The sequence below is a fragment of the Bison bison genome, unplaced genomic scaffold (assembly GCF_000754665.1).
Source record: "Bison bison bison isolate TAMUID 2011002044 unplaced genomic scaffold, Bison_UMD1.0 scf7180017864473, whole genome shotgun sequence".
NCBI lineage: Eukaryota > Metazoa > Chordata > Mammalia > Artiodactyla > Bovidae > Bison > Bison bison.
Window position 1 is genome coordinate 3,822,594 of NW_011495034.1, and position 17,076 is coordinate 3,839,669.

At 38.5% G+C, this 17,076-nt stretch overlaps 1 protein-coding gene across 1 annotated transcript in view; it reads right to left on the reverse strand.

The window, feature by feature from the left end:
* Positions 1-13,148: 13,148 nt before the first annotated feature.
* Positions 13,149-17,076, reverse strand: part of RSPO3 (R-spondin 3) — a 94,423-nt gene continuing 90,495 nt past the window's right edge. The window contains exon 5 of the mRNA XM_010861752.1: positions 13,149-14,380. Within this exon, the coding sequence (XP_010860054.1) occupies positions 14,193-14,380 (188 nt within the window). The 3' untranslated portion in view covers positions 13,149-14,192. The remainder of the gene's footprint in view (positions 14,381-17,076) is intronic.

Here is a 17,076-nt window from a genome sequence, read left to right on the forward strand (position 1 = left end):
CAAGACCTCCAGTGGTTGCCTGAAACCGCTGCTGCTGCTGCTGCCAAGTCATTTCATTCGTGTCCGACTCTGTGCTACCGCATAGATGGTAGCCTGCCAGGCTCCCCCGTCCCTGGGATTCTCCAGGCAAGAACACTGGAGTGGGTTGCCATTTCATTCTCCAATGCATGAAAGTGAAAAGTGAAAATGAAGTCGCTCAGTCGTGTCTGACTCTTCCAGACCCCATGGATTGCAGCCTACCAGGTTCCTCCATCCATGGGATTTTCCAGGCAAGAGTACGCCTGTAACCATAGATAGTATCAAATCCTATATATACTATGTTTTTTTTTTCCTACACATACATATCTATGATAAAGTTTAATTTATACATTAGGCACAGTAAGAGATTAACCATGATAACTTATAATAAAATCAAATAATTATAACAATATACTGTAATAAAAATTAAATGCATATGATCTTTGTCTCTCTCTCTGAATGTCTTATTGTACAAACTTAATGCCTTTTAAAATCTTATCTAAGTACTAATCACTCACTGTGCCTGTAACTTTTGCAGTTTGAGGTGTGACAGCAAAAGTAGCATGAATTTCTTTTTCCTTCTTCACAATTTCACGGATAGAAAACTTGTTCTTACCATAGAATTTAGCAACCTCAGCACACAATTTTTTTTTTCTTTCCTATTGAAAACTTTCACTTTTTCACTTAAAGGAAGCATCTTTCAGCTTCTCTTTGGCCTATCTGAATGGCCAGCATCACTACTCTTGTGTTGTGGGGCTGTTATTAAGTAAAATGAGGGTGACTTGAATACAAGCACAAATATCATGATATCACTTACGTGTGGAATCTTAAAAAAGAAAATGAGACAAATGAACTTACATACAAAACAGAAGTAGACCTCAGACACAGAAAACAAACATGGTTGCCAAAGAGGAAAGTGGGGGAGGGATTAATTGTTTGGGATGAATATATACATACCACTATATATGAAACAGATGACCAACAAGTACCTACTGTATAGCAGAGCGAAACATATCCGGTATTTAGTAATAATCCATAAGGGAAAAGAATCTAAAAAAGAATATATATATATGTATAACTGAGTCACTTTCTTGTACATCTGAAAATACATTGTAAATCAACTATCCTTCAATAAAAAATTAAAGTTAAAAAAGAATATTTATAAACACATTGCTGAATTCTACAAAGCAAAACAAAAAATCTTATTGCTAAAAAATGCTAACCATCACCTGACAAAGCAAGGTGGTCACAAATCTTGCCTGTCAAAACCACATTATCTGTGAAATGCCATGAAGTAAAGTGCAAGAAAATATGCTTGTATATAAGAACTTACATTTCAGAGTGATTTGGAAATTCTAAGTGTTTTAAACAAAGCATATAAAAGATCTGATGATGACAGGAACAACTTACAGAGTATCCACCATGTGCCTGGCAAGTCATACACTTTTTTAAAATTTTATTTTAATTAATTTATTCTGCAATCCATATACTATGTTTCCTTTAATCCTGACAACAATTCTGCATAGTCTGGAATAATATACTCATTTTATACAAGAAGATACTGAGAATCAAAGAACTTCAATTATTTTTCCAAGATTGCACAGTCTGCCAAAAAGGGATTTAATTGAAGCTCTTTGAGTCTCCAAAGACTGTGCCCTTTCCACAAAATTTCACTCCATCAGGTAACCTCAGGCTTATTTCCCAGTGTCCTCCAATGATTCCATCGAACTAGTCATCTTGGCTTTTTCTTCTGTAGCACATTTGGATTTTGTATTTCATGATGCTGCCAAATGGGGGTCTACTGACTGGGAGAGGAACAGGAATCTGGAGTCACTGAGCTGGTCAGTCAAGGGAACTGGAGGAAGAGAGGTGGAAAAATGGCGAACACCGTGGCGCACCGCCCCACCCCTGCAGCCATGTTTGTATGTCCTCTTCCTTTCTGTTGAGCTACGGGATATTTGTTTTTGCTTAAATATGCTTGCCTTTGTGACATTCAAAATCTTGTAGAATGGAAAGCAAATGCTCTTTTTGGAACTTGCAATATGAATGCATCTTTATTTTGTTTGCTGTATTTTTGTTTGTTGAAAGAGAGGGAATGGTTAATCATCAAAACTGAGTAAGAGTCTCTTAAATGTATTACAACTTGTAGCCTCGGTACATTTGACCTACTGTCCACATTTAACAGTTTCTGATAGAAGAGACTGGAATGTAAAATATCCTTCACGCAGCCTGGCTAAAACTGGCATTTTGGTTAATCAGAAAAAGAAAGAAAGAAAAAAAAAGCAATGAAATGTCTGATGACTTATTTCCCAGTGTTCTCCAGCGATTCCATGTAACTATCCATCTTGGCTGTTTCTTCTGAAGTACATTTGGATTGTTTCATGATGCAGCCAAATGGTATCTTTTTTTAAAATAGGAAAACTGAGTTCCCAATTTTGCTGGTATAGTTTCAGCCACATGTGAAAAATGGAATAAATATGTGTCATCAGGAGCAGACTGTTAGCAGATGAGATGATGCCTCAAACCGTATCTCAGCAACATCCTTTGCCAAACTCTACTCCCTAAGGAAAGAGAAGCAAATGTACTTTTGAAAAACACTTACATGAGATTAAACATCCTTATTTGAGAAATATTTATCATCCTATTAGTATGAACAGGTTTGTTTCATTATTTAAAAGAAAAATCAAGATTTGTGAACTAGGAAGAAAAAATAATTGAGGGTATATAAGCTTGGAATAATTGAACTGATTATTGTTATTTACTATAAAATGGGCATGTTAATTTTTTGATATAAAATTTTACTTACAAATTACATATTTCTAGTGCTTTTCTTTCTTTGGCATTGGATGTACCATGCTTACTATATCACCTACAAAATTTTATGAGAGCATTACACAAAATAAGCAAGCTGACTCTAGGGCAAGCGTGCACACAGCAATCCTTAAATTCACTAGGAGAGACTCAAGCATTCTTTGTAATGATTTTGCATAGGAAGAGTGTCTGACTAGTTACTGTCTCTATAAATATTAACCGAATTGAATCACTACCCACAAGTTGGATGCAGATGAGAAGCAGATGGAACATGGTCTTTTTGCTTGTCATTGCAAGGAGAAATAATTTAATGTAATAACACGTTAGGATGAAAATGTTGCATTTTCCTAGTATAGTACATTACAGATTTTAGTTGCCTAAGGCAAAAGGGGATACTTTTCTTGTCTAACAGTACCAATAATAATTAGAGCTAAATACCAACCATTTTCATATCTAAATGAAGTGGCTTAATAAGTGAACACTGTTTCAAATAGTAGAAAACAAGAGAGTTAAAATGTCAGTAAGATTAGCTCAAAGACACAATTACAGACAGTATTCCCTTATCTGAGATTTTAAAGTAAAATCAGTACATCTTTGGTTTGTGTTTGGTTAATAATGGAAAACTTGTCCTAAATTTTAAAAATGAGGTACATACTTTAGTAATAGAACTAAGGAAAGTTAGCACTCTCTCTCACCCCATTCCCTCCAAAGCTTTTCCTCCAGATGTTATTTGGTATTTATTTTGCAGTGTTTATTATGAAAGTTCAAGCCGTTTATGTTTTAAAGATACATTGGTCAGTTTATTTATAGAGAGACAGCTTCTTGAAGTCAAGACAATCGACGTGGGTGTGGGTTAAAGCTACCCAGTGCTAGAAAGAATGGAGACGGCTGGTTTCCTCCAGTATGTTCTGTCATTTCTTTCATTATGGGGGTTCTGGAGTTTTCTTTTCTTTTTTAGTCCCATAGGTTCTACGTGATTTACCCTGGGAGGAAAAGCTGAGTTCCTGGAGCTGTTATCCTGCACAGGAAATGAGAGAAACACAAGGCAGAAGGGGTGACTGGGCCTTCATACATTTGCTTACAATCTGGCTCCAGTCCAGGGTGAAACTGGAAGAGCTGGAGATTTTCCCAAGGCACCCAGGTTGGAGTGCAGTTCGTCTGTTTGGACAGCATTGCTGGTGCTTCTCGAACCAGGCTCAGGACTGGGGGGTGGGCAGTAGGTGGTTATCAGTGTGCAGCAGGGCTGGATCAAGGTTGTGGAGGTTTCCTGTGCTGAACACATAAAGGTTTCCCTTTATGTGTTGCAAAATAAAACGATATTAAATTGCAAAACCGGGGTGAGAAAGTTCAACTAAGTTCTCATTTTTCTCATTGTGATTACTTCACTGACACTTTGATAATATCGAATGACATTAAAAAAATTTTTTTTGAAATGTAAAATAGCAATTTTTTCCCCAAAGATTGCTTTTCCTTACGTTTGCTTTCCTGAGTTCCTTAGACTTTCCACTGGGAAGTCTAGATAGGAAATACATCTACTGACTGAGTTTGTGGGAGTGCAAGCTGAGCGCAGTGCCAAGTGGAAGCTGGGAGCGTGGCACCCAGTGAAGTCTGGGGAAGCGCTGAGGACAGTTATGGATTAGGGCTGGTGTGGTGTCTATAGAACCATAATGCAGCACTTTGTAGTAAGACTGAAGCTTTGTCTTGCAAATTAGAATGTATAGGGAATTTCACTTTTAATTATTTTCCTCTACTTTAGCAATATGTGTCTTTCCAAGCTTTAACAAACAACTTAGCAATGAATTTGTTATCTCAATTCACTTTTAACTTAATATGTGAGTGTTGTAAGTGTTTCAAGTGACACAGGGAAAAGCAAGACAATATGCTACTTTTCTTTGAGGGGCTAAAATAATCTTACACAGGGTTACCTCTCTACTTGAAATGCTACTCAAAGGTATATTTTATTTTTTTAAACCCTTTGAAGCACTGCTTAAATAGTATTTAGTTACATTAGTTAGTTCAGTAGTGATTTTTATAGATAAAGAATTTTCCTTCAGAACTTAAATCACTCTGATTCTTTGCAAAGTTAGACTCCTGTATTTTCAAATTTTCTTGTTTTTTTGGTATCAAAACTTATAAAGTTATATAACTACAAAGGCAATAATGTTTTCTTATCATTTTACAGGCTGGAAAACATTAATATTTACAACAGACACCAGGGATGGTAGAGCAATTATTGTAAAATAATATAAAGCTTTAACTTCTTTCTATCTGGAGATGATAAATTTTAAGAGAATATATAACTTATACACATGGAAATACTAAATCTAATTGGGTAGCCCTATTTGTCCCTCAAAGCACTGTTGCTGTTAGCTTTATAATAAGGATGGCAGAATCTATCTTTTGATTATTTATTCATTTAAATGATGACTCATAAGTGGATGGTGCTATGGCCTGAGTGTGTCCCCTTCCAAATTCATATCTTGAAATCCTAATGCCTGTTGTAATGGTATTAGGAGATAGGGTTATTAACGTCATGTGGATGTAGCCCTCGTGATTGGAATTAGTGCCCTTGTAAAAGAGGCTCCAGAGAGAGCCTTAGCCTGTTTTACCACAAGAGATCCCAACAAGAAGGTGCCATCTATTAACCAGAGAGTGGGTGCTCAAAGGTGAGGTGAAAGTCACTCAGTCATGTCCGGCTCTTTGCGACCCCATGGACTATACATACAGTCCCTGGAATTCTCCAGGCCAGAATACTGGAATGGGTAGCTGTTCCCTTCTCCAAGTGATCTTCCCAATCCAGGGATTGAGCACAGGTCTTCTGCATTGTGGTAGATTCTTTACTAGCTGAGCCACCAGGGAAGCCCAAGAATACTGGAGTGGGTAGCCTGTCCCTTCTCCAGTGGATCTTTCTGACCCAAGAATCTAACTGGGGTTTCCTGCATTGCAGGCAGATTCTTCACCAGCTGAGCTACTAGGGAAGCCTTAAGTGGGCCCTAACTAGGTACCAAATCTTCTGGTGCCTTCATCTTGAGTTTTTAAACTCCAGAACTGTTATTTATAAGCTACCAGACTTAGTGAACTCTGGGAGTTGGTGATGGACAGGGAGGCCTGGCGTGCTGCGATTCATGGGGTCGCAAAGAGTCGGACATGACTGAGTGACTGAACTGACTGAACTGAGACTTGGTTATTTTGTTATGGCAGTCCAAATGGACTAAGACAGATAGGAAATACATCTACTGATTAGTTTTATAGAACTATCCCACAGGTGACTGTATCAAACCTGAAACAACTGATGCTTTTCTACAGTCATTTCTTTTTAAACTAATTTTTAATTATTCTTTGTTAATTTAATTGCTTATAAATTATCTAATTGGCTGGTTGTTTTGAGGGGTGGAAAGGGTTGAGGCAATAAAATTGATATTGGCCCTGAATTTCATATTGCTTCAGCCTGGAACAATGGCTATGACCAAACAATCTATTTTGATGATGTGGAAAGGATAATTTTCATAATAAATTTGAAAAATCTGGAGACATGGAATAGCACATTCTAATGATCTCTTCCTTTCTATTAATAGCATTTTGGATTTGATTGGATCATATGGATTCCAATTAAGCTGTATTCTCTTGACCCTTTTCTTTCACATGTTGCATATTAAGCTATGCTTTAAATATTCCACAGTCAACAAGTGGAAATATTGGTTTACCACAATAATTTATTTCCCCCCTCCCACCCTAAAAACGTCAACATTTAAATGAGACTAGGATGGCAATCAAGAAAGTTAGGATTCATTTGCATGAAAATGATTCACTTTTCTAAACTGATTCTGCTTGTCTATGTCTTTTCTGGAATCATAAATTATTCTCACTGCTGGTTTGGATAAAACTATAATCTATTTTCCTGTAGTGTATGGTGTGTTCTTGTTATGAGTCATAACCATTTTTTTTTCTATGGGAAAAAGATGAGTAGGGGCAAACTTCGTGATAAATAGGATCTGCTTCTAAACAGTTATCACATAAAGACAATCCCTAGGATGTTAAATACCAAGTGTTTTTATTTTTGTTTTTTTCTAGTTTTTATTTTTATTTTTGTACTGTGTCTTTTTGACTCATGGCAAGCAGGATCTTCCCCAACTGGGGATCCAATCCGAGCCCCTTGCAGTGGAAGCACGAAGTCATAACCCCACTGGGCTGCCAGGGAAGTCCTAGTTTCTTTTTGTTTTGATTTTATTAAACTACTGCTTTAAGAAGTACAAAATAATGTCTTTCCTTAGTTTTACATTGAGTAGAGGAACTTATTAAACTATTTCTTCTCCAACTTATTCCAAGATTAATTTTTAAATCATTAGGTCATTTTTTTTTTTCCTTCTCAAACTAGCCAACCAAAAAAAAAAAACAAAAAAAAAACACAACAACAATCAAGCAAAGTATAGGACCAAAGCAAGGGGAGAGGCCACAGTCCAGGATGACTGACATTGCCATCAGGAAGAGCCCAGTGCCCCATGCCCTAAGGCTAGGAAGGTGGCTTTTTTTTTTTTTGGATATCATTCTTGGGGAGAAGCAGGGCTTCCCTGATAGCTCAGTTGGTAAAGAATCTACCTGCAATGCAAGAGACCCCGGTTTGACTCCTAGGTCGGGAAGATCTGCTGGGGAAGGGAAATTCTGGCCTGGAGAATTCCATGGACTGTATAGTCCATGGGATTGCAAAGAGTCAAACACGACTGAGTGACTTTCACTTTCACTAGGGGAGAAGCAATGAGACAGTACACAGCTGTCCGTGAGTAAAGCTAAGGGCCCCCATTCTTCTGGAATTGTAAGTTTTCTTCTATTTTCTTTTTTTCAAACCTTGAGACTGTCATGGTTGACTGAGCTGTTAAAGAACTTTCTGCCTCTTGGGAGGTTGGAACTCGGCAAGAGTGTGGATGATCCAGGGACAGAGAGCACACAGGGTAGCATCAATGCACTCAAAGACGTCTCCCATATAAAATTAAGATTCAGTGGGGACTTATGTTACTGTTCGAAGGACTTGAGTTTGAGTGAACTCCGGGAGTTGGTGATGGACAGGGAGGCCTGGCGTGCTGTGATTCACGGGGTCGCAAAGAGTCGGACACGACTGAGCGACTGAACTGAACTGAACTATGTTACTGTGTTTAGACACCACAAATTTTACAAAATGGAGTGGTGTCCCCTTCCCCATTTTTGATGTAGCTCCAATGACAGCAGCTATAAAAAAATAGAGTGAAAGTTGCTCAGTAGTGTCTGACTCTGCGACCCCATGGACCGCAGCCCACCAGGCTTCTCTTTTCATTGGATATTTCTGGGCAAGGATACTGGAGTGGTTTGCCATTTCCTTCTTCAGGGGATCTTCCTGACCCAGGGATCCAACCGGGGTCTCCTGCATGGCAGGCATTTTTTACCGACTGAGCTACCAGGGAAGTCCCAACAGAAAAATAAGCCAGAAGGAAAGACTGCGTGCTGCATTCTCAAATATGGGGTCTGTCAACTCAGGAATGAGTGCTTTTATTAATCCCTCCTTGGGAGGGATATGGATAATTTCCTCTAAAAATAGTCTCCAGTGTCTCAACAGTGTAAGGAATGGAGAAAGGCAATCTGTTGCTTTAGCTAGTGACTGGCTAGCAACAATAGTAGCTTGTATATTTACTATGCTTTGTAATTTCAAAGCACTTATTTTATTATAAAAGTAGGCGTCTCTGCAAACATTTTAATGGGTTGTTAAGTGGGTTGAAAAACTCTATCTCTTGCTTAAAATCTACTTGTGATATGGAAATTTGATAGGGATAACTAAAATAGTAACTGATGTTAATGGTACAAAAACTTTTCCAATAAGGATTTGCTAATTTTCTATTTTAAAAGTAAAACTTAGTCTTTAGTAGGTTATTCAATATTTTTGATTGTCTCAACATCATTTTGAACAATTTTTTTCATTGCACAGACTGTAGATATACAAGTGTAAGGTATTTTTCAAACTATTTATGGTCATGAAATTCGGTCTTCTGAAATTATCATGCTGCCAGTTTCCCAGCTAATAAAATATTCTTACTGGTTGAGTTTCTCTTACAGGTGTATTTTCACGACTATGGGGAATTCCCTGGTGGTCCAGTGTCTAAGACTCTGTGCTGTCAGTGCAGAGGACCTGGGTTTGATCCCTGGGCAGGTGACCAGATCCTACATGCAGCAGACTTGGTGCAGCCAAATAAATAAATAATGACTATGAATAAAGCTATGGTTACTCTTTTTACCTCCGTCTTTACTTCCCTCCATTTATTTCTTCTTTCTTTTCTTCATTTCTTAAAACCTGCTTATGTGATGGATATGCTGCTCTTTGAATTACTGGAGAGACAGGATGGGCAAGAAAAGATGTGTGACAACTGAAACACTGATATTGAATGTCAGAAGTAGCTAGGAGAAAGTGAGGAATTATCTGAAGGAAGTTGTTTTGGCAGTTCCAGTAGTGAAAAAGATCTGCTGATGCTTCTTCCCGTGTCATTTTAACCCTTGACAAGGACTCAAGGAAAAGATAATAGAATTGGCCAATATCCTGCTTACACTGAAAGAGAACCGAATTGAGAGTCATTACACAGTAATAAGGAGAAGGAGATGGCACCCCACTCCAGTACTCTTGCCAGGAAAATCCCATGGGCAGAGGAGCCTGGTAGGCTGCAGTCCAGGGGGTTGCTAAGAGTCGGACATGACTGAACGACTTCACTTTCACTTTTCACATTCATGCATTGGAGAAGGAAATGGCAACCCCTCCAGTGTTCTTGCCTGGAGAATCCCAGGGATGGCGGAGCCTGGTGGGCTGCCATCTATGGGGTTGCACAGAGTCGGACACGATTGAGGCGACATAGCAGCACACAGTAATAAAGAACAGCTATAGCAATCCAGGACTTTCCCAAGGAGCCATACTTGCCATTCCTTTTGTATATGAATGCTGGTCTTTTTCTGAGGGCACATAATTCTCATTTTTCCATTTCCCTCTGAGCACACTTGAATCCTCCCAACAAATCTCCTACTAGCCAGCCCAAAGACTCTTTGGAGCCCCCATCCTACCCCTGCCCCCAACACACATTCATACAAATAGTCACATTTGTATTTGTATAGATTCAGAGTTGAGTCTTATCCTGGGCTAAGGCTTCTGTGATTTGACTTTTCTGCTTCTTCTTTATGAGCTACTAGTTCAGATCACAAGAAAATATTCCTATAATACATTTATGAACTTCTTTGGAACTAAGAATAGACATTTTTTTTTTTTTTTGGTCACATTATACAGAATGTACAACCTCCCTGATTAGGGATCGAACACATGCCCTCAGCGGTGGAAACATGGAGTCTTAACCACTGTCAACCAGGGAATTCCAAAGAGTTATGAGGTAGGGGAAGGAGCAAGGGCAGAGCTGAAGTGACTTCCAGGCTTATTGATTACTGCTTCTGTGACTTTGGGTGCTTCTCTGCGCTCTAGTTTCCTCATTTTAACAAAAAATATATCAATAACCTGCTCACTGTGCTTTGGAGATAATTACATAATATAATTTAGTCAAAGGATAACTGGTTAGCATGAAGGAGGTACAGACAATTTTGGGGTTTTGTTTCTTTTTCTAATAAATCCAGAAGAATATAATAAAAATGATAACACATCTACTAAGTTAGAGGCTTGGGAACAACCTGGAGTGGTTGGGAACTAGGTTGGTAACAACTTAGTTGGGGAGGGAGGTGAGAAGGACGTTCAAGTGGGACGGGACATGGGGAAACCTATGGCTGATTCATGTTGATGTTTGGTAGAAATCAACACAATACTGTTAAGCAATTATGCTTCAATTAAAAATAAATAGGTTAAAAAAGCAGGTGAAATGTTATTGTTTGCAACAGAAAAAGTCTCAGTTGATCCAACCACCATCTTTAGGTAATCTTATTCTTTAGTGGAGGATGAATTTATATTGGCTTCCAGACTAACTCTGTGTTACAAGAAGTAACATATCAGCTTTAGAAAGAGGCCTTGTCTCCCACTAATTTGCCCAGAAATAGTTGCAGTTGGACTGAGATAGAGTCTAGTCAGTTCCTCAGTGTCTTTATGCTCATTTATTTAAAAAAATGCATACTTTTAAGAATATGTGATTTTTTAATTTTAACAAGATCCAAGACAAAACCTGTGTTTACATTTTGGTTACTAATAGTCATTTCATTTCCACTGAATCGCACAGATATACTTATTCCTTGAAATTATTACATCAAGGAATTACTTATTCCTTGAAATTAATGTAATAATTTCAAGGAATTACTTATTCCTGGAACTTAATGTAACAATTTCAAGGAATTACTTATTCCTTGAAATCAAGGAATAAGAAGTTAATGTAATAATTTCAAGGACTAAGCACACTTATATGGATAATATCACATATTAATCAAGACAAAAATTGATTTATATGTGTGGCTTGTGGGATTAGTTCTTTTTCTTGATATTTATTATGTATAGAATAATTATTATATTGAGTGGTGAAACTTCTAATTCTCATCTAAGAGCCTGTACATTTCCATTTTTTGGAAAAGCAAAGTTGGGGAACCCAGAAGGACACTGTCGCTAGTGAGGGGTTATTAGGGACATCACCTTGAACTATCACAAAGGACGCAGGCTTCCCTGCCAATGGGCATCTCCAGATCACCTCTTTCATGCTGCACACAAGAAATGAGGACTCAGAGCAGTTAAGTAGTTTGCCAGTTGTTAAGTAGTGCCAGCTATCTATGACTGGATAGAAAAAAGACCTCCTTTCTCTTATAAAGTAGAATTTGGAGACCAGAACAGGCGTGTGGATCAAACACAGATTTACATTGCTCCATTCCCTTGATTTTCTTTGTATCTAGACTTTACCAGCCATCTGCCACCATTAATAGTTAACCAGCTCTTAGAGACAGAATCATAGCAGAAAGTTAATGCCTTCAGTGACTAAGACAGGAATTTTATCAGAAGTCAAACAGGAGATTTTCCCAAAGTTGAGTAGGCTGCTAGTTTGAAGATGATAATGATTTCACGTGCTTAAAGATCTAATTACAGGTGGATTAAGAACTGCAGTTAAAGTTGATGTTTTCTTTGTCTTCACTTATATTTCACCCAGTACGTGACTATAATGCTGGTTTTCATTTCTTTTTCCTTTGTAATAATTCTACTTGTAATTATGAGCTGCATCAGGGATTTAGATTATCTGCCATTGTCTGGGGGACCACAGAGTATAAAAGTCTGGAGTCAAAACACCTGGGAAGACATGATAATCATTGACCACAGTTGTTATGTCCTGGTTTATTTAACCTTTTTTCAGCATTGTATACGCAGGTGTAGACCTTCTCAGTCACTGCTTGTTGGAAGGATGAAGACAATGATAAACATAGAAAGTGCACAAAAATTATTTGGCCACATAGGCTTGACTAGGTAAGATTGAGGACAAAGACAGTGATAGAAACCACCTCTAAGGTCTAGAAGATGGGACTATATTTCCACCTAACACAACTCTGTAAGGCAAATGTTTGTTTCTCCTTGGTGACATAAATTTGTAGTTGAAGATTGGATTATTTTTATACATAACACATTTCACATGGACAAGAAAAGAAAATACAGAGTAAGAAGCAGGAACACATCACTCAGAAATGTTATATCTTGGAAGAGGAAAAGAGAATTAAGGCAAAGAGCCCACATGAAGAGTACAGTTTGTGGAGAAAGAATGACCAGAAATTGGCAGCTAGAAACCAGACTCATTGCCAGCTCTTCAGAAAGCCGTGCTCATTAGAGGGCTGGGAAGATGGGTGAACGGGTAGCTGTGTGTCCTTCCATTGCAACAGGAAGGTTATGGTGGGTCATGAGGTTCTGTGGCCCCTGTCTCCTCTTGCCCCAGGCTGGCTGTGGCCTCTCTGAAATACTGGTGAAGCCTCCAGATAGGGTGATTCAGTTCCCCGAAGAGATCCAGAGACTGAAAAAACATGCAGAAGAAAAGGCCAAATGTTCAAGATGCCGGAGGAACCGATATACAAGAAAAGATACAAATTTCGAAGCAGAGAAGGGGTAGTAATGAAATCATTTAGGGAGGCCCCTGTAGCTATAACTAGAATTTTTTAATCACAAAAAGGAAAATGGGATAAATATCTTCTAATACGTTATAAGTAAATTTCCATCAGCTCAGATAAGGCTGGACTCCAAAAGCAAACACTGAGAAATGTAATATGTTCTGAATTCCATCCACAATCCACTTTCCTATTTCAGGAATATCTAAGAGTAACAACTTTTTAATAAAACAAACAATAAAATGAACAAAACTTTAAAAACTATCAACAAATATATTTATTGTGGTGGCTTTCCCCCCTATTAGATACACTTTGTTAGAAAGTAGTATCCCTTTTAGTTTCATGTGGACAATTAAGCAGGTAATAAGATTGTTTTTCCCCCTCCCAGTTGAGAGAGAAAGAAAACACACGACTTTGCAAACATGTTATATTTTCCTTGCTCTAGTTTTTGTTTTCTATGAAATCAGAATTTACTTCTAATAAGTATGATTTTGTTTTTGGAAGTAAGTTACAGGTACACGTTTACAGACATATAACCCAAGGGGTAGCAGAGGCTGAACCACACAGTGCGGACATAGACTGGAGACCTGTTCCAGGTAATCGCAACCCTTCCCAGTTTTGTAAAGAACAAAAATCATCTCCAGCTCTATGGTTTCTTCCACATTTTGCCTTCCTCCAATCCCATACAGTATATTAATTCTGAAAATATGTGCACTCTCATGCTTCTTGCAGAAGGACAAATGAGGGCAAGAGAACTAAGCTTCAAACAATTGTTTCCGTGGTGATAATTCCTATGATTCCAAACGCCAGGCCCTAATATCTGAGCACTCCCTAGATTTCCTGGACAAAACAACACTGTCCTTTGAAAGGTGTTTCTCTCCTCTGATCTCTGGTTTCTTCTGAAGGGACACAGCATCTTTGAGTTCGCAGAACTATCATTTGCTTCTTTAAACAATAGCTTGAAAACATGATTTTATAGGGAGAAGATGTTGCTTCTCCAGCTGTCATCATTATGTTGTTACAGCTTCTAGCCTATTGATGATTATGTACAAAATTTCTTGTCTCTTAAAAATGCACAGAAGCACGTAAGATAACCATTCAAAAGCATCCCTTCTTTGGACTTTTGGCTCTTTGTTGTTAACTATGCTTGTATGAAGAATATAGCAACTATCTGGAATGTTGTTTAGACTGAGCAGTAACTGACATGTTGTCCATTTGTGGTCCTAATGGCTAGAGCACCTGTCCTGGGCATCTGGTGGAGATAGCAGCATCACGAGTTTACGACAATCTCATGGGACCTTCTAGTGCACAGTGCTGACGGATACCGATTTCTGTTGTTTATCTTGGACCTTTCGTTTCTTCTGCTGCTGTTTGTTTTCTCGTTGCTCTGGAGTTTCCCTGCTGGGCTCCAGACCTTTGTTATCAGGTATTGCATCTTTACTTTCTTCTTTATTAGGTTTTTTTCTTTTTCTCTCCCTTCCTTTTCTTCCTGAAATGAAAGGAGACACCTTTTAAAAAGCATTCAGTCCTGTTCAATTTCATTTTTCAAAGTTTTTAAAGGCAAGTTGAATTTCTCTTAGGTTGCATACCATGCCCATAGATATGAAATTATCTACTATTTAAATCATTCATTCAATTAGTTTTATGAAGGCTGTTGTGCTATATTTTAAGCAATGCAAACATGAAACACATGCAACATATGATGAAGTAATTAATATTTGATAGTTCTGAATTCCAGAAGGTTCTATTGCTGTAAATTTGGTATGAGTATAATTTTACATGATAGCTATTGATGGATAATTAATATAAATTTTCGAATAGATTTCTGGTGGCTCAGATGTGAAAGAATCTGCACGCAATGCAGAAGACCCAGGTTCGATCCCTAGGTAAGGAAGATCCCCTGGAGAAGGGAATGGCAACCCATTCCAGTATTCTTGCCTGGAGAATTCCATGCATAGAAGAGCATGGCGGGGTTGCAAAGAGTCAGACAAGACTGAGAAATTAATACTTTCTTTCAAGAAACTTACTAATGTGTATATGTTATCTGGCTCCTACAAAAGGTTCTATTTTGTTTTCAAAATTTTCCAAGTAGCAGTTACCTATTTGCATTCTGTCCCAAAGAAAGGCAATGTCAAAGAAGGTTAAAACTACTGCACAGTTGCACTCATCTCACACGCTAGCAAAGTAATGCCCAAAATTCTCCAAGCCACGCTTCAACAGTACGTGAACCATGAACTTCCAGATGTTCAAGCTGGATTTAGACAGGGCAGAGATCAAATTGCCAGCATCCGTTGGATCATTGAAAAAGCAAGAAAGTTCCAGGAAAAACATCTACTTTTGCTTTATTGACTATGCCAAAGCCTTTGACTGTGTGGATCACAACAAACCATGGAAAATTCTTCAAGAGATGGGAACACCAGACCACCTGACCTGCCTCCTGAGAAATCTGTATGCAGGTCAAGAAGCAACAGTTAAAACCAGACATGGAACAACAGACTGGTTCCAAATCAGGAAAGGAGTGCGTCAAAGCTGTATATTGTCACCCTGTTTATTTATATGTAGAGTATATCATGAGAAATGCTGGGCTGGATGAAGCACAAGCTGGAGTCAAGCTTGCTGGGAGAAATATCAATAACCTCAGATATGCAGATGACACCACCCTTATGGGCAGAAAGTGAAGGACTAAAGAGCCTCTTGGTGAAAGTTAAAGAGGAGAGTGAAAAAGATGGCTTAAAACTCAAAATTCAAAAAACTAAGATGATGACATCTAGTCCCATCACTTCATGGCTGATAGATGGGGAAACAATGGAAACAGAGAGAGACTTTATTTTTGGGGGCTCCAAAATGACTGCAGATGATGAGTGCAGCCACGAAATTAAAAGACACTTGCTTCTTGGAAGAAAAGTTATGACCAACCTAGGCAGCATATTAAAAAGCAGAGACATTACTTTGCTGACAAAGGTCCATCTAGTCAAAGCTATGGTTTTTCTAGTAGTCATGTATGGTTGTGAGAGTCGGACTATAAAGAAAGCTGAGAACTAAAGAATTGATGCTTTTGAACTGTGGTGTTGGACAAGACTCTTGAGAGTTCCTTGGACTGCAAGGAGATCCAACCAGTCCATTAAAAGGAAATCAGTCCTGAATATTCACTGGAAGGACTGATGCTGAAGCTGAAGCTCCAATACTTTGGCCACCTGATGGGAAGAAGTGACTCATTGGAAAAGATCCTGACGCTGGGAGAGATTGAAGGCGGGAGGAGAAGGGGACGACAGAGGGTGAGATGGTTGGATGGCATCACCGACTCGATGGACATGAGTTTGAGCAAGCTCTGTGAGTTGGTGAAGAACAGGGAAGCCTGGTGTGCTGCAGTGCATAGGGTGGCAAAGAGTCGGACACGACTGAGTGACTGAACTGAACTGAACTGATACATCTGCATGCCATCTACTAGAAGAGAATTAATCTGCATAACAAATATGCAAATAAGGTTGAGGATAATTATATTTTAATACAAATATTTATATGTTGAAGATAATTTTTATTGAAAATTCTCTATATGCAGGGGTACCTGTGACTATGACTTATCAATAACCCTATGGTATTAGCCACGAGGGCAGGAACTTTATCTCTCTCAACCAAATGAGTAGTTGTTTATTGAAATATACTGGATTCCATGAGAATCTTGACCTTGAACAGGGTTTGAAGCACAGATTTATTCAGATATGCAGTGTGAAACATTTTAAAAAGTGGAATCAATACAACTTTAAAGGTCTTGATGTAGGAAGCATAGTGAGAGAAAGACTGGGACCAGGACGAAGAAATGAATTTCATTCTATTGGCCTTGGGTAACTGTTGGCAGTTTTAGGAGAGAGTAATTTGATCAATGGGCTTCCTAGGTGGTGCTAGTGGTAAAGAACCCACCTGCCAATGCAGGAGACATAAAAGAAGCAGGTTTGATCCCTAGGTCAGAAAGATCCCCTGAGGATGGCCTGGCAACCCACTCCAGTATTCTTGCCTGGAGAATCCCATGGACAGAGAAGCCTGTCAGGCTACGGTCCACAGGGTCACAAAGAGTCAGACACGATTGAAATGACTTAGCACACAATTTGATCAAAGTAGCGAGTCTGGCACCAAATTAGATGAATTGTTTTAAAATTTCAAATTAGTATATCAGCTATATTTTATTAT